This window comes from Coturnix japonica, chromosome Z (assembly GCF_001577835.2).
Source record: "Coturnix japonica isolate 7356 chromosome Z, Coturnix japonica 2.1, whole genome shotgun sequence".
Classification (NCBI taxonomy): Eukaryota; Metazoa; Chordata; class Aves; order Galliformes; family Phasianidae; genus Coturnix; species Coturnix japonica.
In genome coordinates, this window is record NC_029547.1 from 20,474,293 (window position 1) to 20,498,359 (window position 24,067).

General features: G+C 39.2%; 1 protein-coding gene across 3 annotated transcripts in view; it reads left to right on the plus strand.

Annotated features, from left to right (window-relative positions):
* ZSWIM6 (zinc finger SWIM-type containing 6) overlaps positions 1-24,067 on the plus strand; it is a 104,044-nt gene that overhangs the window by 48,993 nt on the left and 30,984 nt on the right. For all 3 annotated transcript variants that reach the window (XM_015848773.2, XM_015848771.2, XM_015848770.2), the window contains exons 2-4: positions 7,107-7,463; positions 14,213-14,361; positions 14,893-15,043. In XM_015848773.2, coding sequence (XP_015704259.1) covers positions 7,107-7,463; positions 14,213-14,361; positions 14,893-15,043 — 657 coding nt within the window. The remainder of the gene's footprint in view (positions 1-7,106; positions 7,464-14,212; positions 14,362-14,892; positions 15,044-24,067) is intronic.

The window sequence follows — 24,067 nt, forward strand, 5'->3', positions numbered from 1 at the left end:
GTGTTATGAATCAAGCAGGATGTATTTCTTAGTCTCCCTTTTTGTGTTTGCCCATCTTTCCTGATTTAAGCTCTGCGGCATCAACTGCATTTATTCAGAAAGCTATCTAGACACTTCCTCCAAGGTTAAGATTTTGAGCTTTCTAGCAGTAGCCAGACTCAGCCACTCAGTGGTTGTATCCACTGCAAGACCTAATGCTGCTATTATGCTTATTTTTAAGAGCCAAGCAACACAGAGGCACTGTATGAATAAACTGATATAGCGAAACTGAAATTGCAGTTTATGCAACCCAAAGGAAAGGCAGGCAAAACAGCTTCTAAGTTGCTTAAAACAGCTTATAGACTCAAGTATTTACTTCCACGAACATAACAGCAGCCTATTCCTTGCTAGTTGCTCTAAGGGCATTATAATGAAAGCAGGAGGTTTAATCCTTAGTTTGTTTCTTTTGCTTTTCTTAATGTGCATTCAGTTTCCCTTTTGCTATATTTATTCTTGCACCGTAGTGAATTAGTGCAATTTCTTCCTCTGAATACCACAACACGATAACAGAGTAGCAGTAAAAGCTGGCATGCCTCCGTGGGAGATGGATCTCAGCTGCTGCTTCCCGCAGGAGAGGAAGCCAGCTTCTGCCAGTGCTATGGAGCACATTCTTCCCCCAAAACTAGCAGTGAATGTCTTCCCGCTGGTTCTCTGAAGAGTGGTAGTGATCAGCCCTTGTTCCTGGTCTCCAAAGCCTATTCCCAGGGTGCAGATCTTTCCAGACTGTTTGCACATCCTGCTGTCTCAATCTGTTCCTTCATGAAAAGAACAAAAATAGAGCCTGAGACATTCACCGGCATTATCCTGGTTTCCTTCGTTTCCACCAAATAGGATGGGTTTGTAGTGAAATGGAGTAAAGGTTTCCTTATCATGAGGTATTTGTAGATAATTAGGATATCTTAACCTTATGTTTCCAGTCTTTGTTGTGGCTGGATGTAAACCTGAGCCTACTGGGTGACCACGTTTATTTTGTTACAGTCTTGTAGACAGCTTTGTGTATTCTAACCGGGCTGATCTGAGCAGTGTGTGATGAGTTAAAACCACAGTTATGTTAGAGTAGCTCCATCTCTAGCAACTTTCCTGAACATTAACTGCCCTCTTCCTTATCGTTCATTTAAAATTTGCTTAAAGTTTCTTGTCAGTGACTATAGATTTGATGGCTCCCACTTCACACTGTCGCTGGAGCAAGCTATCCTGTTATGTTATATCCTGTTAAGCTGCAGATAGCTAAACCAGGGCTGATTATATCCATGATGTGGTTGGGATGCAGGTGATTTCTGGTGTGTGCACAGATGTGATCATGTGCTTTGTGTGGGGGATAGGGAGAGGCCGTAGCCACAAAGACAGTCATGGCACCCTGAGCCAGTGACCCTTGGGGTCCCCAGTGCTGCTGGGGAGAGTGCTGTGTTCTATGCCTCTGCTTCCAGATAGGAACTGCAATAGGTGTTGGTCTTAGAACAGGAGAAGGCTTGTGGGTCTGGGGAAGGTGTTTTGTTGTGGTATTTGCTATGTGAATTACCTTTTCTCCTTGGAGAAGAATGGTCTGGGTGAATGTATCCCATCCACAGTCACCAGTGTGAACCTACTTGGACCATGGCATTAGGTGTTGGCTTTTGGCAGTGAAGATGTAACTTGGACCTGTCACATATCTCAGCTTCAGAGATCAGCAGAGTCCTTTGCCTAATGAACACATGGAGTTGAACAGCCCTTAGATATGAAGGTTTGGGCTGCGAGAGGAAGTCCTGGAGGAATTCTGTCTTTAAATAAACTGTTGCGTTCTCAGCATCAGGAGAAATAACTCTGGCCACTCGGGTCACTGGTGCTGGCACGGTTACAGCACACGCTGTCCTGGGCACACGCCAGATGTCACGGACTTGGAAGTTGTCAGCACAGTGTGTGTGTGGAGTTATTTATTGCTGCTTCCACTCTGCCCTTGCATGCTGAGGTCCTGGAATATCCGATGCTGAAAGTTGTCTTTATGAATGTGAGTCATAGAATGCAGGCAGTTGTTTGTGACCAGTCCTCTGTTAATATGAGAGCACAGTGGTAAAGCCAAATTCATCCTACTTGGCAGTCATCCTGAAACATAAGCTGTTCTATCCCATGTGCATACATTACGTATAGTAAACATCTTAAGTATTGCACATCTTAATTAATCCTTTTTTGTGCTTCTCATTACCACTGTGCCAGCATGTTTGAGATACTGTGGGTCGGTATTTTCCATTTTAAATCAGTGTTTCTCTGGTTTATAAATAGGCTGCTAACGTTAGCTTCAGGCTGAGTGGTGGCATGCAAAGTTTTGACTTCAGAATGATTTCAGAGTGCTGCTGATCTGTGTTTAGAGTGCTCTGCAAGTTTAGACATCTGAATGTAGCGTACTGCTTTGCTGTCTTAAAGGGAAACCACTTCTTAAAAGGCAAAATTTAAATGAGATGAACACGGTTTATATTTTTGCTCATCTTGGGGAAAAGGAAAAGCAACTACTAGTCTCACTTGTGAAAGAATTGCTAGTGGGCAACTTGAGAACTACTTTCCAGGAGCATTTCTTGTTGTTTGATAGACAAGATGAAGCAGAGCTGTTTTTCAGTTTTCTACACTTTGATAATGTGTGCCAAGTAATGCAGCAGTATAAATAAACCCTGGTTGGCAGGCCAGCAAGTTGGTGTAAGTGACTGTTAAGATAAGAGGATACGATTCTGGCTGCCAGAAGAAATGAGAGGGGAGGTTTCTCATTTGTGTCAGTCTTGCTCGCCCAGGACTTATTGCTGAGAAGCAGCTCTTCTGTCACTCAGTGCAGAGCCTCTTTTCTCACTTCACTTCTCTAGAGTGTGGAACAGCTCATCAGTTTTGCTAAGTGGAAGTATAGAGATGGCTACTTGAGAACAAGGTTAGTGGATCAATATTAAGGAGCATTTCAGTTTTCCATATAGAGTCAGTAGCACATTTCCTAACTTCAACACAGTGTATATGTAGTGGTTGAGGTATGCAAGCTCAAAGTATGTGGCAGCAAGCTACTCGGTCGCTCTTAAGTTTTAGGATATTTCTATAGCTGAAATTAGACATTTTTCTCTTTTCTGTCACAAATAAGCAATACCCAGTAGTGATGTGTGGTTACATTTCAATCAAAGCTTTCTATTGTGAGTGAACTTAGTATTTGGGGTTTTTTGTTGTTTTTTTTTATTTAATCACTGGAATTCTTGGCAGTGGTGCTGTATTTCTTGTATATGCAAAACAGCTTTGGAATTTTTTCTTAGAGATTTTATTAAAGAATTATTGTATGTTTATTAGAACAGCCTGCTGTTTTTCAAACCAATCATGTTTATTTTGATGCCACATTATGGATAGGCTAAAATCTTCATAAAGAATTATTCAGAAGTCTTTTTCAGAGAAATTTTGTTGTGGTTTTTTTTCTGCTGTTGATCAACTCACAGCTCCAGTAGTGTTAAAGGTTTTTTTGTTTACTTTTTTTTCTCTTTCTAGTCCACCATTTTAGAGCTATGAACTCTGAATGACTTAGAAAAATCCACCAACTCTTAAGATCTTAGACTGTATTATTTAAAGTTACTTAAATACATTCTCTATACTCTTGTTTTATTTCCCTTAACCACAACATCCTCAAAATTCCTGTTTGTCTGTTGTTTTTGTTTTTTCCACAGTTTTTCATAGCTTGTTCTGATATTTCTTGCTGGTCTTAGTATCTCTTAAAACATATCTTTGGACTTGGGTAGCCTGTGAAAAATGCTTTGCAACTCAGGGTAACAGTAGATAACAAATTTGAGATCTCCTTGACGTTGCTTATTTAAGTGCAGTAAATTTGCTGCTTGCCCTGTTGAAATAGTGGAAATTGTTTCAAAATTTGCTTTTGATTTGAGTAACCAAAAGCCGGCCTACTGCTGTGTCTGCACATATTGCTTCTCCTCTGTTGTTTTGAAGCTTCCTTTGTTTTATTTTAGTGTTTATTTTCTGTGGCAAAACTCAGAAGGACATCTGAAGATGCTTAGTCTTACTGGCGAATACTGCCTTGCAGTAATACAAGTTTTCATTTATTAGAGTTTTACAGTCCCAGACAGTTCTTAATTAGCGAATAGGATGCTGTCAAACAGATTTAGGCAAAAATTGCTTTGTAAAAATCAGTAACTTCTTAGTGTTTTCCTCCTGATGGCACTTTGGCACAGTCCCCTTCCAAAAGTACAGCAGCTGAAAGCACTGTTTTTTGGCTGTTAAATCATCATTGTGGTGAATGTTCAACAGAAGGAAAATTAATCTGTGGAAGAGCTTCATTTGATGTGTTGTCTTTGTGCTCTCATTGATTCTGTAAACTTTTTTTTTTCCCCCTTCCCCTCCAGAATGCAAATATTCTGCATATTGAAAATATCAGTAGAGCTCGAATTACTGGTCATGTGCTGTTGTGAAAACAGTAGAACTCAAATCTCAGGGAAGAGGTGAAACCTGTGCTCTCTAAAGCTTCTGTAGTGAACTCTTCTGCCTGCAACTCTTTTGTTGTCTTTAGATAACGATGAATGAGCTGTTTATTTTCAAGGCAAAGCACTGGAGTTCTTGGTGATTTGTTTTTTGTTTTTTTTTTTTTTCCTTTCTGTTGTTTTTGTTTGCATTTCAGAAAGGGTAAATATTTCTCGCAAAGGTCATAACTTTGACTAGAAGAGGAATTCTCTTTGAAGGGAAAAACCTATTGGAGTGAAGGTTGCAGCAGGAGAAACTGAAGAGATCTTAGTACTGTCCAGTCCCAATGTGGGTAATCCCCTTTCCCTTCAGCAGGGAGCATCTAATATTTCTCCTGTTGGCAGCCTACAAATTGCTGCTGAGACAAGCTTTCTTGCAGAGCACAGTGCATCAGTTTCCTACCCACTACAAACTTTCTTGTCCAGAGTTTTCTGAATGGACTATGGATGAAGGCTCTGTCTACAGGAGGGGGACAGCCCTCCTTGTCCAATTACAACAGCTCTACCAGGACTTCTGAGTCAAAATTTCTTATCTGTCTTCTCTGGCAAATCTTGAAATCTTTTCAAAGGTCGTATTTACTAGTGACAACTACCTTCTTTTTTCTGTTTGGCTATTTAAAAAGAAGGAAAACTGCTTCGTAACTGCCCAGCATAGCATATGGATTCCATACAGCTGATGGAGATCTGCTGTGTTTTGGGAGTGCCTGGAGAGCTGATATTTCTTTTTAAATGCAAGTTAAGGTGAGAAGGGTAGGGCTGCTGATTTGGCTGTTTTAGTGCTGTCACTGTCCAGATCAGGATCTGTGTTTATAAATGTTGCTGCTTGTAATGTGAATTCTCAGAAAATTGCCCTGGAGAAGGAGGAGAGCAGGGAACACAGCTTGCCTGAACAGGAGTAGGGACTGTGAGGCAGTTCTGTTGTTAACACTGTATGGAGATGAGCCCGCAGGGCTTTAACCTTCTCAATACTTATAATTTTTCAACATGTAATTAAGATAGTAGTAGCTGGTTGGGCATGTTTCTCGTTTGGTTTCATAGGAAAAAGAGACAATAAAATATTTTCTACAGAAATTAATAGTTCATCTACATATTGAGAGCTGGAGGAAGTGAGATCAGGCCCTTTCAGTGTTCCAGTGTTAGCTCACAGTTGATAAATGCTTTGTAGGATTCATAGAATCACAGAATTGCTCAGGTTGGAAAAGACCTCAAAGATCATTAAGTCCAGCCACAACCTGACCACACTACCCTAACCCTAACCTCTCGGGAAGCTGATATTGAAAGAAAATCCTCCTATACAATCTTTTTAAGATCACTAATCCAACTTTCTTACATCAAGAGTTAACTTGGAGTAAACAGCTGACTAAGTTTTAACAAAGTCTGTTTCTTTTCTGAGGGGGCAGTTATGGAAGTGTCCTCATTACTTAGAAACAAAAGGGAAAGGCAGAGGAGCTCACCATTTAAGGGGCAATTCCACTCCCCTTCTCTGTGCAAGTATTGAGTGAAGCTGAGAGCAACACGGGAATGCTGTGGCTAGTTCAGCCTCCTCACCCTTCCTCTCAGTGCTCTTTGCAGCACATTTACCTCTTCAGTTTCAACCCTAGCCACTCTGACTGGTAAACAGCCTTGTACAAAGTCTAGGTTCGTGTGCGCAGATGACCTTTGGGGCAGAGTATCAGAGTACTGCAGCCCAGTGTAGTCTGCATAGCGATGCTGACTGCTCAAACTGCTTGGAAACGTGTAGCATAAACAAATGGGAAAAGTGAGAAATTTTCCTCTTTGTTTCCTGTATCTTGAAGAGTTTGTGGTTTTTGTTTGTTTGTTTTTCCTTAAAACTGTTGGAGATGTGGACCTGATCTTCAGGGAGCTGTGTCTGAGACCATGGTTCAGTTGAGTTCTTTGTTGAGCAGAGGTATCTTTGCTGAAGTGAACATCTTTTTGGTTATGTATCCTAGCCTTATTACAATATACAAAAACCCTGCTCTTTTACCTTGCACTTCATCATGCTCTATGAAAAACAGAGTCATAAAGCAAACTTCTGAAGTGTTGCGTGCACATCTTGTTTAGTACTGTGATTTATATGTCCTGTGCACTGCTGTAGTGGTGGGAGAGGGGAAAGCAGGTTAAGTGACTCGAGTTGACAAAGCTGTGGCAGTGGAGATCAGAACCATGGTTCATGCCACTAGAGTGCACTACTTCCCTCTAGCTTATTGAGAGAATGGCTAAATCTGCTGGTAGGTGTGATCTCCCTGGGATAAGGTTTGGAAAATTGCTCCCAGCTTGCTGAGCTGCTGGGAATTTTACATTGATCTTGACTGGATGCAGCTTTGCTTGTGTAGCTGTCGGTTACTGAATAAATGCTTGACTACTGAGCTTTTATGAATGTTGTGATGGAATGGCAAAGGAGGCTTGTAAACTGAATTCCGTTGGTTTTGTTATAGATGGAAAGGCTGTGTATGTATGAAAGGGTTCATCGTATTTGTAATTAAATCCAAGTTATTTAAGATCCGTCATTTATAAGAAATATATATTTTTAACTTTTTTAAGTAATTTAACTGATATTGAGATTAAAGTATTTTTCTTAGTAACATATGCTCTCTTCCTGCACAGGTTTCCACTTGAGCGGCACAGTGACAGAGCCTGCAATGCAATCGGAGCCAGAAACTGTTTGCAATGTAGCTATCAGCTTTGATCGTTGCAAGATTACCTCAGTGACCTGCAGCTGTGGAAACAAGGACATATTTTATTGTGCCCACGTTGTGGCACTTTCTTTATACCGGATCCGCAAGCCGGACCAGGTCAAACTCCGTCTTCCCATCTCAGAGACCCTTTTCCAAATGAACAGAGACCAACTACAAAAATTTGTACAGTATTTGATCACAGTGCACCATACAGAAGTTTTGCCAACTGCTCAGAAGTTAGCAGATGAAATTCTTTCTCAGAATTCAGAAATCAATCAAGTCCATGGTAAGTTCGATGCTTGTTCTTCATTTTGCTTCATTCCCTCGTTGATTTTGAGCTTAATGGCATTCAGAAGTATGACCTCTTGAGTTCTTCTCTGATTCCGTGATCTATACAAAAGATAATTCTGCGCTTGTAAGATGCTTGGAAAGTAAAACTTTTGGGGAGAGAGAAGAATTCGTGAGCAATGAGGTTGATCTCTTCAGTGCTGTTTATATGTGACCTGATCTACTTCACAGTTACGTTTTCCTTCTATGAAGAATGTGATTGCTCTTCTTTATGAACTCAGGTTGCTCAAAGAACCAAATAACCAACAGTGTCTTTTTGTTATTCTGTTCTTTTTAAACTAATCTTTCGATGTTTTGATTGTGGAGTTTTGTTCTCATGGCTAAACATAAAAGCAGGTAGGTTTTACTGGTCTTTTTCATACATTAAATGCTTTTATTATCCTTTTGTATTTTGTTTCTATATGAAGTTAGGAAAAATATATATTTCCATGCCGTTTTGTTTTGTTTTGCTTTTGCTTTTTTTGTTACTGTTGCGGCAGCCTACAGAATCAATAAAGGTCTCTTTTCTGTTCTTCTGCTGCGCATAGTTTTAATGGCTTCCAGTTTCTTGTAGTGACACATTTTAGCTTTTGTAAAGGGCACTGTGTGTGATATGACATTGCTGCTGAGGTTGCTCTTCTAAGGACTGTCCTGAACTGAAAGGAAATAGTCTTGGGCTTGAATTGACCCAACTATTTTATTACAGCCTTGTGTTCCTATAAGGACAGGAACACTAAAATGTCATATATTGTTACAATTTCTGTAAGCGTGAGTGCAATTCTGAGGGAAGACTAGGTTCATAGTTCATTGGGTTATCTAAATATGTCTTTCTTTCTTTCTTTGTTCATTGACAGGAACAGTTCTTGTGTGGTAGGTAGATAAGAGGGATGACTGCTGTTGCAAAGAATTTGCAATTCCAGTGCAACAAATCTACCTTAACATTAGAGAAAGAAAAACACACATTTGCTATACGCAGTGTAGGAGGAATGAAACAAATGAGTCTCTGATTACATGGCTCATCTGCAGTCTAGCCTCTTTCTTTTGGCTCCAGTGACCGTGGCAGAAGAGCACTGGAAGGTGTTCAGCAGAGCTGCCTGGTGGCAGTGAAAGAAAGGCAAACTAAAGCAGGTGCGGGACATTAAGGAATAGAGAAGGATGCTCTTATGTTGTAAACTGAAGGCATGCATAGCATGAGAGCTGATAATAGCCTGAACATAAGGAATTAAGGGAAAAGAAGGAAGAAGTGTGATGTATATGTGTGTGGTGCTGAAAAGACTTAAAATAGGTTATTAGAAAAGGTGAAAGCAGGGGTGGGAAAGACAGACTATGTCTCCATTAGCTGTGCTGTGGCTGTAGTAAGATTAAAAAGAACCAAAAGGCTGTTACATGGTGCTTAAGCTTAATCTGCTTCAAATCTGAAATTACATAGGTGGTAGGAAGGCTTTGAAGAGCTCTGACCATAGCGTTTCTCTTGATTTGCTTATGAGCTGGCTTGGGAGATTGACTAACTGTGCGGTACTTTCCTTCCACAAAAGGCAAGTTGGATAATTGTGTGTTTTCTCAGAATTCTGACTTGTGCAGAATTTGATGACTTTGGATAGGTTTTGGAGTGTTTTGGCCACCTTGATTAGGAGGTCACTGGGGGAAGCTAGTGGAGTGGATGACACCAATGGCACAGCCTGTGAAGCGAGAATCCTTTATTAGACAATGCAAGTGGCATTGTATTATGTCTTGTTTCCTAACTGAGCCTCACCCCAGGAAGGCATAGAGAGATAGTCTTAGTCTTAGAAACATGGGGATAGAAATCATATTCCATGCCTGCTGTAGTTTTTAGTGCGTAATGTAGAGTAGGGCTGAACAACAGAATACAGTGTATTTCCAATCTATTAGAGTTCCCTAAAAGTAAAAAAGGAAATATTTATTACTGAAGAAGGTAAACTGTACTTTAAAAATAGAGACTATTTTGTATGAGCCTGCTTAGACCAACAAAACTGAGAACCTAGTAGCAAGAGAGGGATATAGGAAATAGCAAGCAGTTTTCTTTCAAGGTAGGTAAATATTAAGTGCTCCAGTGTTTATTATTAGAATTATGCGGTGATCCAAATATGGGAAGGAAGTAACAAAAAGCTAGTCAAAACTAGGCAAATCTCAGAAACCCAAGCAGTGGTGAATAAAATAGTCTAATGGGAACTGAAATGAAGGCTTAATAATTATGAAACAAAGATAATGTTTTTCATGAGATTTATATTTTTGGGAAAGGTTTTTGCACATTTGCTAAACATTAAATTAGGACTTATACAGAAAGGTTCGAAATGTGGACCATAACAAAAAAAAAAAGGGGGACTGAATGAAAACAGTGCATGCTAGTCAAGACTGATAAGTAAGTTTTTATCTGCCATATGCAAGCAGACTTTACTGCTGTGTCGCATTTGTGAGAATAGGATTTTAGCAGGAGAAACCTTCTGCTAAATGGTCAGTGGATAAGTTACAGCGTTTTGCTTCACAGATGGAATGGGAAGTAGTTTTTGGAAGATAAATGTTTTGAGAGGAAGAGAGTGTAACTAACTTTCCTCAATAACTTACCACAGCATGTGCTGTTTTTGCCTTTTCTGTTATTAGTATTTGCTGCTTTGCTGCAGTTGCTGTTTTTCTTTGATGCTATGCTCAGCTTAACAGGTGTTGTGTTCCATCCAAAAATTCTGGCATGAAGGACCAGATGAAGTGACTTATATTTTAACTTTGAGTAATTTGGGAGAATTAAAGGTGCTCTAGTATTCTTGAATTATTACTTTAATGATCTTTTGTTTTATGTAATTATTATTCAGAGTAGTTCTGAGTATGCCAGTTTTATAAAATAAATTACTGTTTTGTTGTGAATCATTGTACAGCAAACTTGTTTTCTCATTGGGGCCATTGCGCCTTTGTGTAGTACTCAGTAAACCGTACTTCTTAGTTGTTGTTTTCCATGTCTTCTTAACGCTGCCACGGAATGACAATGACATTGAGCTGACCTACTGTTCATTTGCATACTTAAATTCAGAAGACTTTTTATGATGTGATGTCCAGAAAGTTCAGCATGACTATGGATGAGTAATTCACTGTACCTCAAGCTGAAGGTTAAAACATCTCAGGCCTTAAAAACTACATTCTTTTGTTTTGATTTTGCTGCTGTTCTGGTCCTGAGTATTTTGTGATGTAGACTAATTTTAGCCTGCTTCAGTTAATATTCCTTGCTTTGCTTCTGCTTAGTCTAGTTCTTGAGGCTTTCAACACCAGTTCTGAAGTGTTGGTGCTCATTTTGCAAGCAGCTGCAGTTAGAATTGCGATGTAACTACTCAGTGTTTAATTTTTTTAAATGCTTCTGCTTCTTAGAGCTTGGAAGCTGTTTCTGCTTGACTTGTAGCCTGTTATGACAATAAATGTGAAAGGCTGCTACCTCTGTTTTCAAATTTCACTTCAGTGTTCAGTGTCACAAACAATTGCGCTTCAGTACTACTTTGATTGCTAAGATTAAATGGGTATTTTAATTTTAGTAAAAGAGCGTGAGTAGATGTCTGGCTGTATATATATGCCAAATATAAATGCTCTGCAATTATCGTGTTGAACTGTCTTTAAGTACATGACATAAAATCTATTTCAAAGACCAGTCATGACAGAAGTTAACAAAGCCAGAGGTTGAAGGGGGGAAGATTAATATGCAAGTGTCTATAAACTGACACAGTTTAATTACAGGCTTTAGTATTTAGTATAATTATACAGTGCTTTTCACTTTCGTAGTTCAAATGTGAGCTAATTTACCCTCATGACACCTCTCTAAATCACATAAGTAATATTTACCCCCAGTTTATAAGTGGGGAAAGGGATTTGCTCTTGGCACCAGGCTGTGTTACAGAGATGACATTCAGACTGCCTGGCTCTGGGCCTCCTTTAGTCAAAGCCTTGAGGTGCCCATCCAGGGCCATGCAGCTGAGCTGCAGCCTTGGGACCAAACCTTCAGAGCTTGGCACTCCTTGCCAGTTACTGTTAAGACATTATTTATCCACATCTAAGGCAGTGCCCCCTGCAATCCTGTTGCTTGCTTAAACAGTTTCTTCTCTACTAGCCTGCTCCCATGTCTTCAGAAGAGAAGTTGCAGTTTAGAAAGTCTGTTGATCGAAAGTGATATGAGTGTGAGCAGAAGAAAGGCTTGGTTAGTGACTGTTCACCTTACTGTATATTAACAGGTGATCTTCCCCCTTTACTTTGCCCTGGTGAGGCCACTCTTAGACTACCATGTCCAGTTCTGATCTCCCCAGTTCAAAAAAGACAGGGGTCCAGCAGTCCAGTGAAAGGCCACAAAGATGGTTAAGGGTGTGGAGTATCTCCAGTATGGGGAAAGGCTGAGTAACGTGGGTTTGTTCAGCCTGGAGAAAGGAAGTCTGAGAAGGGATCTGGTAAATGTCTGAATGGAGGGGGGAGGCAAATGGATGAGGCCAGGCTCTTCTCAGTGCTGCGCAGGAATAGGACAAGGAGGGTGACTATGGTACTGAACTGAGTGTTGTCTTAAAGTTCAGACTCTCAGTGTGACAATGTAAGTAAGTCCCCACTGAAAGGATGTTTGGAATCCTGCTGGGAGGAAGGACCTAGGAATGCAGGCACCTTGGTTGCTGGGGAGGAGCCCTGTTGTTAAAGCATCTGTGGTAGCTGCAATGAAATGTAACCTTGCAGCACATGCTGACCAATGTGCTTTTGATAAAATGTAAACAGCTATGGATGGAATTTTGTTTTTTTTTCCCTAAATAGGGAAGCTTAGCTGAGGAATCTTGTGCTATTTTTAATACAATTTAAAAGTAGCTGTACCGAGGCTGTTTAAAGACAAATCTCTGCTCAAGCGAGGGATGCATATGTTTTGTATATCAGTGCTTTTATTTAATTCAGTTTCACAGGTCTTTTTCTCTGCATTCTAGAGCAATGAAATATTTAAGCTGCCTGCAAGGTAATACTACAAACCTGGGTCTGTGTAACAGGTGCACTGCTCATTCTTCTGTGAATTGATTTCACTTTATATCTCATTCTTTACAACTGAAGACTTATCAGCATTTCATGTAGCTGACTGAACTGAATGCCCCATGAAACTTGAGCAGTAAGGTGGAAGCACTCACAAAAGTTCTTAATTTTTTGTTTTATTGTACTGTTTTGGGCTTAATTTCTGTCTTCTAAGGCACTCTTGTGTTTCCTGTGGAAGGCAAGGGAATTGTTTCACATCTTCAGTGGTGCAGTTTCTTATTAATCTAAGTATATGTGTATAAGGACAGCAGTGCTGTATTCCTAGTTGTAAGTTGGAGACAGTTTGGGAAGCTGCTGAGCCAGAAGGTTTTTTTGATACTCTCAGCAGCTAATAGACAAGACACCCTTCTGACCTTTTAAATCTTTCTGTTGTGTGTTCATTGAATAAAGATCCTACCATTCAGTGCAACTGCTGGAAAGCTTCACCGGAGTGGTACAACTGTAAATGTGAAATGAATACTTAAATCAATAGAATCAATATTTAATTCATGATCATCTGAAGTGTTGTAAATGGCTTTATGTTTCAAGTTCTCAGGACTTATTTGAAAGTGAGCTTTTACAAACCTGCCTGTAATTTTCCTTTCCTCCACCATTCTTCATTTAGTATTGTCTACAGAAGTAACAGGGACTGTGATTTAAAGGTGGTAGATTGCGTAATGTGATTGAGTTTCCAGCATCTTAAAATCCAACAGAGGTAGAAATTCCACAGTAGTGACAAGCTCAACGTGAAAATGTCGAGTATTGGGCATGCTTAGAATACTTTACATCTGGTGTAGTGATACACTACCTTGACAGTCTAGATAAGTGCATGGCAAACGTCTCAGTTTGAATACCTTTTAAAAAATACCCAGTGAAAATATGGGCTTATTCAGAAATATGTAGATATCTCGATGATGCAAGAACTTGTTTTAGTTAGTTCCCTAGCCCTCAGAAAAGGCTGCCAGTGGAAAATCACTTAACTGTAAAATTTGTGTTAGAACAACCATTGGCCATACTGCATCATCGTTACAGTTTGCACTAGTCTAATTCACGCTGAATTCACTCTGTGCTGATAATGCTGTCTACGTTAAAATTCTCATTCAGAAGCACGAGCTGTAAAATATTTTTATGCTGGGTATGCCTTCAGTGCTTTAAGTCATTGGATTTATTTGGGGATTTTTTTTATTCTTTGTTTAGCTTTGCAGAGTCATCACAGCTCAGAGACACTGAGGTGATAACTTTCCTCGTGTTCATCAGTAGCAGCGCTCACTGGTAGTCACTTAAACCTGAGTAAGACTGTGGAACATACAGGAATTGCACAGGTGTTTTGGGGAGAGTGCTTTTAACAGCACAGTTATAGAAGTGCTATGCAAAGTGTAATTTTCTTTATAAAAGCATTCTAGTATACCTACTGAGATGGGAGGAAAAACCTCAGTTTTATTTTAATGTTTTATTACAAAATACTGCTTATTTAAATAGCATTTGATAGGCTATCATTTATTAATGCTTAAGACTGTTGAGGTGATATTTTAAAGTCTATTTTAAAGAATGCTTAGATTGAAGGCAGCATATCCAAAACAGGTAAAAACACAAATCCATAAACCTTTGCAATACTTCTCTCCTTTGAACTCATTAATCTTTTTTCTTTATCTACGGCATAATTTGTTTTCTTGCTGTTTGCAGGTGCTCCTGACCCAACAGCAGGTGCTAGCATAGATGATGAAAACTGCTGGCATTTGGATGAGGAACAGGTCCAAGAACAAGTTAAACTCTTCCTCTCCCAGGGTGGATACCATGGATCAGGGAAGCAGCTGAATTTGCTTTTTGCAAAGGTGTGTTGAGTGTCATAAAATTTCCCTCCTTTCTCTCCTCTCATCCTTCTAGCCTGACTGTACTTGTTAGTGTCTTACTCCAACTTCTGTTCCTCTAAATAGAAAGCCTTGAGAATGTGATGACAAGTTAATAATGAGCTGTTTAACAGCCATGGGCCATAGTCTCACATCTCAAAATGGAATTAAGGATATGAAGTAACATTTCAACTATTTTCATCTTTGTTGTTCTCTTCTTTCCCTACCCTAATATGTTTGAGAAACCTGTAGAAATGAGAGTTTTGCAGCAGGTTGCATATTACACATGTAAATTACTTGTGGAAGAAGTGTTTGCAGAATTACATAGGGATACTGAAATCAAAGTAATAGTTAAAAATGGGAAAGAAGACTATCGTTCCCACTTAAGAATGTAGCTTCATATATATTAATTTTATTTCTTATTTAACAGAGGTGGAATGTTTAACAGTGAAATGCTGTCTGTACTATGATGGTGGGTTTTTTTTTCAAGTTTGTTTTAAAAAGCTCATTTCCTAGGTGCGAGAGATGCTTAAGATGAGAGATTCAAATGGAGCTCGCATGTTGACGTTGATAACAGAACAGTTCATGGCTGACCCTCGTTTGGCACTTTGGAGACAACAAGGAACTACAATGACTGACAAGTATAGGCAGCTCTGGGATGAACTGGGTAAATACACAGACTTCAAAATCATCTGCTGTTTATATGTACAATGAAACAATAATGTGTTTGAGGGTGGAGGGAAGCTGTTGTGGTCCTAAGTAAAAGAAGTTAGTTTTCTGCAGCTTTGCTTGTTGAGTTAGAGTTGGGTGAAATTGAATTTCTGTTCTACCGCATGAGACAGTGTAGTTGAAGGAACAGAGACATGGTATGAAATAATTATGATTGCAACAGGTAGTAAGTGAGTAACTTGAGGATTTGAAGAAATGAAGCAGAAGGTGAAAATGTGTACAACTGAGAGTAGGTATATAAACCAGAAGTGATGAACTGGATAGGTTAAGGAAGAGATTGCTTCAAAAGTAGAGAGAAAGAGAAGCTAGAAGGAAGAGATTCATTAAGAGTATGAAAATATTGCAACAATGGAAGGTCTGTTATATAGCTGAGAAGGAGGTCACATAACTGAGGGCTGAAACAGTTAACACTGCTCTACAGGAAAGGTCGGTTGTGACCAGATACGTGACTTGTACAGCAGAAAGAGGAACGCAGGCTGATATGGACAAGGAATACTTAAACTAGTGAAGTCTGAATGCACTTAGTCTAAATGGTTTCAGAAACTTGCTGATGGAGTTTTGAACTCTTTGTAACTGCTTTAGAAGTTCTCAGTGTATAAGAATTTGTGGTAGGGAAGGAAAACTAGAAACTGCTTGAAGATAAATGTCACCAAGACTGTAAAGGAAGGTAAGCAAGTGGGGAAAAAAGCAAACAAACAAACAAACAAAAAAAAAACCACAGAAAAACCTTAGTAACTACCAGCATTGTATTCACTGAGCGTAAGTTACTGGAACAAACTATAAAAAGTGGGTATTACAGCCATATAATATATAACAGTGATAAATGACCTGGATTTTTTAAACTAATAGTAAATCTGATTTGTTTGTATAGAAGTTAATTCACTGAGTGTGTGAGTGAAAGGATATGATATATCTTAGCTGCAGTAAGGTTTTGGTTCCTGTCTTGGAGGCTTTCTGAAAGCAAGTTGAAGGTGCGCAAGCAAAATGAAATTGCATTGTGGTTTATGGAAATTTTAGTAGTTAACTGTGCTTTCACTGAATCTGGAACAACACTTTGAGTCTAGACTTGGAGGAGCCTGTCTTGAGGTGCATTCTGACTGAAATAGCTATTTCTGACTTACATGGCATGAAAGATGCATATATATAGTAGCTTACAAATAATGCCCCATGAGACTATATGTAAACACTGTGCAAAACAAAGCTAAATGAAGTAAGATGAAGTAGAGGTAAATCAAAGAAAGAATAATTCCTTGTTGTAGAGGGGAATACTCAACAGCAAAACTTAAGTTTTAGTTCTTGCAAAGGTTAAAAATGACCATGATTGATTTCATGTTGTCTAGTGGGACTGAGTAGATGAAATATTAGCATAAATAACATTCACTCTAAATGAAGCATTAGCCTAATAAAGACTGGCTTGTCTAGCTGAGATCATAGACTTTCTGTGGTGAAAAACCTTATTATCAAAGCAGGTGAAGTTTTAATAGAGAGACTGTTGATATAACATTTGTCCAGTTGGAGACCTGTGACTAGTGGTGTTCCCCATGGGTCTGTGCTGGGTCTGGTCTTGTTCACTATCTTCATAGACAACCTTGGTGAGGGGATAGTGCCCACTTTCAGCAGGTATGCCAATGATGGAAAGCTGGGAAGAGTGGCTGACACACCTGAAGACTGTGCTGCCATTCAGCAAGACCCGGACATGCTGGATGGCTGGGCAGCAAGAAACCAGATGAGATTTAACAAAAGCAAATATAGAACATTGCACGTGGGGAGGAACAACCGCATGCATCAGTACAGGCTGGGATGTGACCTGCTGGAGAGGAGCTCTGCAGAGAAGGACCTGGGGTCCTAGTGGATGACAGGTTGGCCATGAGTCAGCAGTGTGCCCTGGTGGCCAAGAAGGTCAGAGGGATCCTGGTGTTCATAAGGAGAGTGGCCAGCAGGTCAGAAGAGGGGATCCTCTCTGCTCTGCCCTGATCAGGTCTCCCCTGGAGTACTGTACCCAGTTCTGGGCTCCCCTGTACAAAAAAATGACAGAGATCTGATGGACAGAGTACAGTGGAGGGCCACAGAAATGATAAAGGGCCTGGAACATCTTCCCTATGAGGAAAGGCTGAGCGGCCTGGGTCAGTTCAGCCTTAAGAAAAGATGACTGAGAAGGAATCCTATTAAGTGTTTATAGATGTCTTAAGTGTGGGAGTCAAAGGGACGTGGCCAACCTCTTCTCACCAGTTTGTGGAGTCATAACAAAGGGAAATGGCCATAAACTGGAGCATAGGAAGTTCTGCACCAGCATGTGAATGAACTTCTTCACAGTGAGGATGGTGGAGCACTGTAACAGGCTGCTCAGGGGGAGTTGTGGATTCTCCTTCTCTTGAAACATTCAAGACCCGCCTGGATGCTCACCTGTGCAGCCTGCTGTAGGGGGCCTGCTTTGCAGGGGGTTTGGACTCAATGGTATCTAGAGGTCCCTTCCAGTCCTTGCAATTCTATGACTCTGTGATAACTACTTTGCTTTAAAGGTAACAACCACTGTAGTATGGCATTTTTATGATGCTTTGGGAATAGTGCCTTTTGCCGACATGTGCTTAGCTGGACATGCAAAAATCGTATTCCATTATACTGAGGACTGGAGGTTCTCGTGCTTCATTGCATATGTTAATTGAGATGATAGGTGGTAGAAAGATAGAAGTGAGTTCTCCATCTGTTTCCTGTAACATTCTTAATACATACTGCCAGTAAATGTAAATGGTTTTGTTAAATTTTTCTTAGCAGCTCCTCTTTTTGTTTATTCAGTTTCATATTGGCATCATCTTCTTGACAGCACCTGTCTGAAGGTGAAGGAAGTGGAATCTCTCTGCTTGCAGCATCAAATAAACAATATTTTAAATTAATGTAATTGATTAGTTTACCTCTATTTGATCTGAATTTTACCTGCCACTGCTTCAGCTGCTATATTTGTAATCTGTGGTAGGCTCTGCTGTTTCAGTCCTGCACTGCTCTGCCTCCTCTGGTGGTATCAAAGTATTTTGATCCTGTGAGAGATTTTCAATAACCAATATTTCATCCATGTCAGGTGTGTAGTTGGCTAAGGCAGAACACAACTTGGTTCATTTACTTGCAGCTTGTTTTTACATTGCTAAACTCTCCAGGAGACTGATAGTCAGTTCTATTGGTGGCAGAGAGAGCTTGGCTATTAATATATTTTAAAACAATGTTTGTTTCTTGTCTTGTTCTCATCTGCTAGGCTGCCAGGGAACTACAGTAATCATAAAAGGGGTGGGATAGCTCTTTGTGTACTTCACTTTTATCTGTTCAGAGTACTCTGAGAGCGGTAAATACGTATGGCTTTTATTAAAAAAAAAAAAAAAAAGTTATTTATAATCCGACCTATTTTGCAGGTGGGTAACAATTTAGCATGGTAGTTATGGAAGACTTTAGGACATCTGAAGTATGTAAAAATAGACTTTGCTTAATAAAGATTTGCTTGATTCCTGTGTTGTGCTGTCTGCCAACCGCTAGGCATATGGCCACTTTGTCAGTTCCATCTTGGCATAGGTTTTTAAGTGTACTTAAATATCTTCAGCTTTACTCCTTTACTGTGTCACTTGAACCTTCTGTTAGAACTTAACTGGTGCTTCCTTCTTGTCATTGAACATTGGCAAGGGCACTGGAAGGACACACAAGTCCCTGATCAGAGTTTCTACTGGAGTTTATGGTGAATTGTGTTGACTTAATTAGGAGTCAGATAGGGCCTGAGTATTCAGAGGTGCCAATTTAAATAAGTTGGTTAAAAATAAATACTTCACCTCTAAGAGGGAGCTTTGCAGTTTTCTAATACAAAGTCCTAATTCAGTAAGCAATTAATCATTCAAAGGACTCCAGTTAACTAACTAGTTGTTTGTAGGGCTTTTTTGTTGTTTTCTAAAGCCTTCAGATCAAGAAGAAGAATGTAACAATTATACTCAGATGATTTCCCCTATTGTATGACAAAGAAAGAATTGAGCTAAGTACTACTTGCCGAACTCCAGAAGGTGTGGTATTGTCAGGTCAAGACTGCAGGCTGAGGTTATAAGCCTTCCTCATATACTTTTCATGCTAGAGGATGTAAATGTGACTTCAGTGGTGCACGAAGTGAACGCTTCCAACTCACCACAGTAATAAGTGAAGATACTTTACAGATTTTAAAGCTGAGCTGTATTGTTGCTGTTTAAATGGTGTTTTGTTTCAGTAAGTAAATTTCACGTACTGATCTTCAGGCATTTAACTCTCAGTGACCATGGTGGAAGATTTCAGTGTATCAGAATGATTAATTATCTGAAGTCCCTTGTCTTGCCTTTTTAATTAAATTGCATTGATAAAATGGAAGAGTATGGAAATGCTCAGTGAGTATCTGCTGATGCCCATTGAACTGATATCTCTGATTTCAAGGAAAGGTCAGTTCTTCTTTGTACTCTAGACGAAAAACTGGTCCATGCAGTCTTACAATAGCAGTAATTCTTTAGTATTCATCCATCAAAATTAAGTAAAAGTTGCTTGTGATCTACAAAAGCGAGGATATTTCCTTAGGAAAAGGGGAGAATTTGACTTGGTTCCCCAGCACAGGGATCATGAAGGCTGCAAGTCTCCACTTTGGAATTAATGTTGAGCGCTGCTAGATGCCAGATGTAGAGAAGAGGCTGAGTTTTGTCGGCAAGTGGAATCTGCAAGTTAATTGGTGTTTTCTGCTGGCTTCTGGCTGTGAAATGAAATTGGAAGCCCTTTAGCCACATGGATAATACAGGACCTGAATACAAATGTCACATGTCACCATCAGGGCCCACTGTGAAACAATAGTGTTCCCACTCGAGCACTGCGCCATTACAGATCATTTAAAGATGGGGATTACATTTAAACTAAAAGCCCCATTTGCCTTTTACTGCAATTTAAATGTCCTCTTAGCAAAAGCTAAGTGACAAATTAAATGAAAAAAGTGCCCACATCTTTAAAGCTGTAATGCAAAACAACCTTTTATTGCTTCTCATGTGCCATGAATGAATCATTATACTTGACAACCCTAAACCAAGCCATAATTGGAGCAGCTACTGTTATCAAAGTGGGGCTGTGCGTGTGACAGCTTAATAAATCTGAAACTGTTAAATTAAATCCCAGATGCTTAATCCGATGAAAGCAGTCAAGTAGAAGAATCTAAGACAAGTATCTACTACTTGGTGGAGTGATGGAGCCCAACAGCTTGTCAACATGTAGATTACAGGATCAGATTTTGTGTGTGTGTGTACTACCATTTTCAGTGTCTTTATATCCTGTTGCCTGCCTTTGCTGTGAAGAAACTTCACATAATTTGCATGTTTCAAAACAAACATTTCCAGCAGATTACCTTCATTTTGATATTTAAGAGCAGTTTAAGGGGGAGGGAAGCTGTTCAAAGACTATCTTTGTGTGGAACAGAAAGATGGTGGCTTTCTTACAGGGAAGCTCCAGAGAGCTCTTGCAGTGTATGAATGTGAATAATTGTCAGACGTGTTGTGGGTTTTTGTGCTGCTATCATGATCTCTTTTGGTTGTACTATTTCACAAAATCGGGGAGAAATAAAATGGCATTGTGCATATCCATCTGGGTGCTGTCTACACTTTAATGCTCCAGAACTTGTTAAAGTTTCAGGGTAGGAACTTCTCACAGTATTGCCATGAGCTGCATTGTGGCATAAAGCCTTGGTGACCATCTCATGATTCTTTCTGCTAGGCATGCTAAGTGGATCGTTCCCTTAAAGATATTTCCTGTGCAGAAAAACATATCTTTGCCTTAGCAGGTCTAGTATTCTTCATTATACCAGATTTCACTCTTAAATCACTTAAAGCTGATGTGGGCTGCCTCTTAAGTGCTGTGACATCCTGGTTATGTGATTTTTTGTTTGCTGATATTTTGACAATTTTCCGTATTAGTGACACATTTTCAAACTAAAATGTAGAACTAAAATATCATTTTACAAGGTCACATGGCATAGAAATGCTTCAATATATTTCCTGAAGGATGATGCATAGCATTTTATTAGTAACACTTTGCTTTACATTTAAACATAATTCTAGATGCTGAATATAGGCAAAGAATCATTATAGATTAATTAAGAGAGATTTAATTACCATTTTGCCTCAAGCAAGCTAGTGACTGAGTTAAATAATGCTTTTTGATTTGAAAACCACTCTAAATTTTCCGATACAAGCTTGTATTTATCTCTAGAAATAGCAAGTTACATTCTTTCAACCCTAAATAGAGCTATTCTCAATCTATATTTCTATCTGAGGTATTCCTTCCCTTTGCAATTAGAGAGACAGACAAACTTGTAACAATGAGACGTGCCAGCTGTCGTAAACAGATTATCTCTGCTTAGCACTTAAGGGAGAGGGGAGAAAGGGACAAAAGCAGTTGGAATTGTTGCCAGTATGCCACTAGATAAATTCCTTCTAGATGCTAGATTTGATGGCTACTTCGGGGCTGCCATAAAAGGAATCACCAAAGTTGATCTGTTTTTTCCTGAGCTTCATATTTTGTGCATTCCTGGTGTAGTATCAACTATGCAGCAGAAATATGGACTTTTCCTTGTAATTTTTGGTGTTTCTGAAGTGATATGGAAGACTGTAATTTTCAACTTTTAGTGTCAGGTGTATGTCAGTGTTTACATGATTCTGGCACTTTTGGAAGATAATTTTAAAACATCCTAGTTTAGGTAAATCAATTTTATGTATCACATTTTTGGCCTTGAAGTGAAAGCTGTTGCTACGCCTGTTTCAGAGGTGGTGGGGTGCCTTGTGTTTTGCTCAGTTATGAGGCTTCTGGTTGGAGTGATGTCATAGATATTTGTGTCTGCATCTGCATGGCATCCGATAGGCTGTCCTTGCTTAACTGATAATCCTTTGATCCCTGTCGATTTTTTTAGTCTTAGCTGCCATGGTGCGACTGCTATATAGTTAGAAAATATGTGCCTTCAGTTCATGCATGTAAGGTTGCGTTGCTCTTTCACAGAAAAAGCTGTTAATATATGTCAGCACTTTGAAATGATTTACGCTACTGGAGGCACTAAATTAACAGTACTTCTGAGTTATCAGCACAAGACAGTTCTGCTGATCTACAGCCTGAGTTATAGATGACAACTTAGAGAAATGGCTGTCATGGCCCTAGAGTGTCTCAGTTGTTGCTGTCACCTTCATTTCCCTGGTGAACGAAGCCAGGCCACCAGAGATGAGCTCTGTCCACCTCTTCTGAGGTGATTTCCTTCCTCCTTCATTATGAACAGTAGAAGATTGTCTTCTGTCATAGTGGTTTTAAAAATAAGGATGTATTACGTGGCTGTAGGGTCCATGAGGCTGCAGCATGACAGCAGGTGGGAGCTGTTTTCAAAGAGGGTATTTTTTCCTGTGCTAAAGCTGCATTTACCGATTTGAGGTAGAATGCTGAAAGTAATAAAAGTGTTCAAGCATAGCTTTAAGGTTTTATTTTTAATGCACATAAATTTGGGGTTTCCATGTAGTTGAGTTGGATGGAAAGCACTTATTTGCATTAGAAGCCAAGTTTCTTCAAGTACTCACTTTAAAGCAATTTTTAAAGCTTTTATTCCTAAGCTGCTCAACTGATTTACTTGAAATATTCATTTAAAAAAAAAAAAAAAAAAAAAAAAAAGAAAGAAAGAAAGAAAAAAAGTTGGAGCTGGTACAAACACACTGCTGCCCTAAATATGAAATTGTGACTTTCAGATAAACATCAGAGTTGTACTATGATCTAAAACATGTGTTGGCATTTTTTCCCCCTCCTTTTCTCTTTATTTTTCATACCTCTGTAGTATTAAGCAATCAAATAATTTTCTGCTACAACTTACAGTAAATATGAGAGATGGAGTGAGTAGTAGATCTATGGATTGAAGGAGTCTTCACTAACTTTTCAGAGCTTACTGCAGTCCAGCAGTCTGAAAGTGTTATTTACCAAAAGAGAAAAGAGACCTAAAAAGACTAGAAACTGGATAGTAAAGACACTTAAAAAATAAAGGTAGGTGGAAATTTTAAGTGAAGCTGGACAAGTTTAATAAAAACAATGTCAGAATTTGAGTGAGGGTACCCTGCAGTGGAGCAGCTCACCAGTAACTGTGCTAAATACTTGTACTGGAAAATTTTAAAGTTGAAATACGTTCCTTTGTAAAAGCTTTATCTTTTGATATGGAAGCTGAAAATAAGCCAGGAAATGTTAGACTGCAAAAGAATTCAGACTAGATTGTTAGAATGTGTTCTCGCCACTTACAGTTGGCTGTTTAGGTTCTGTATGCACAGTAACGGTAATTGTATTTATTTTTTTGACCTTTCCCACTATGTGATAGACTGTCTGTACTTTTTTTGAAGAATGAAAGGTATTTCCCTCCCTTTTTTTATGGGTATCTTGTCCCTCTCGAGCTTCACAGTTTTGTATGAGAGAAATTCATTCAACAATTTAAATGAAGATAGGATAATACTCTTGTAGACGCATCAGCTTTTCTTTTGAAAATTGTCAGTCTCTGAAAATAAGATGACTGCTGAGAATGAATTATTGATTAAATATCTGGTAAAATAGCCAGTTGCTGCTTTGGACAGGAGTGCTTTTGTTCACCACCTGGTTGTAAATATTGTTAACTATTGAAAAAAAATGCAAAGTACCTTTCCAAGATGTACATGAAATAGTATATTTGTGCTAGTCTTAGCAATACTTTTAACATAAAATGCTTGTGAATGTTTAACATAAAACGATTGTGAATGTTTTGTCAATATTAGAGATGTTGATCAATGTGGGGTACTATCAGGGCCTCAATGGGCACGTAATGGACACGTGACAGATACCCAGATGCTTTCTTAAGGATATTATAGTGTGAAGCAAATTTCAGCTCTTCTTTGTAACCACTTGGACAAATGGATGGATGTCTGTAATGGCAGCTTGAAACAACAACAAC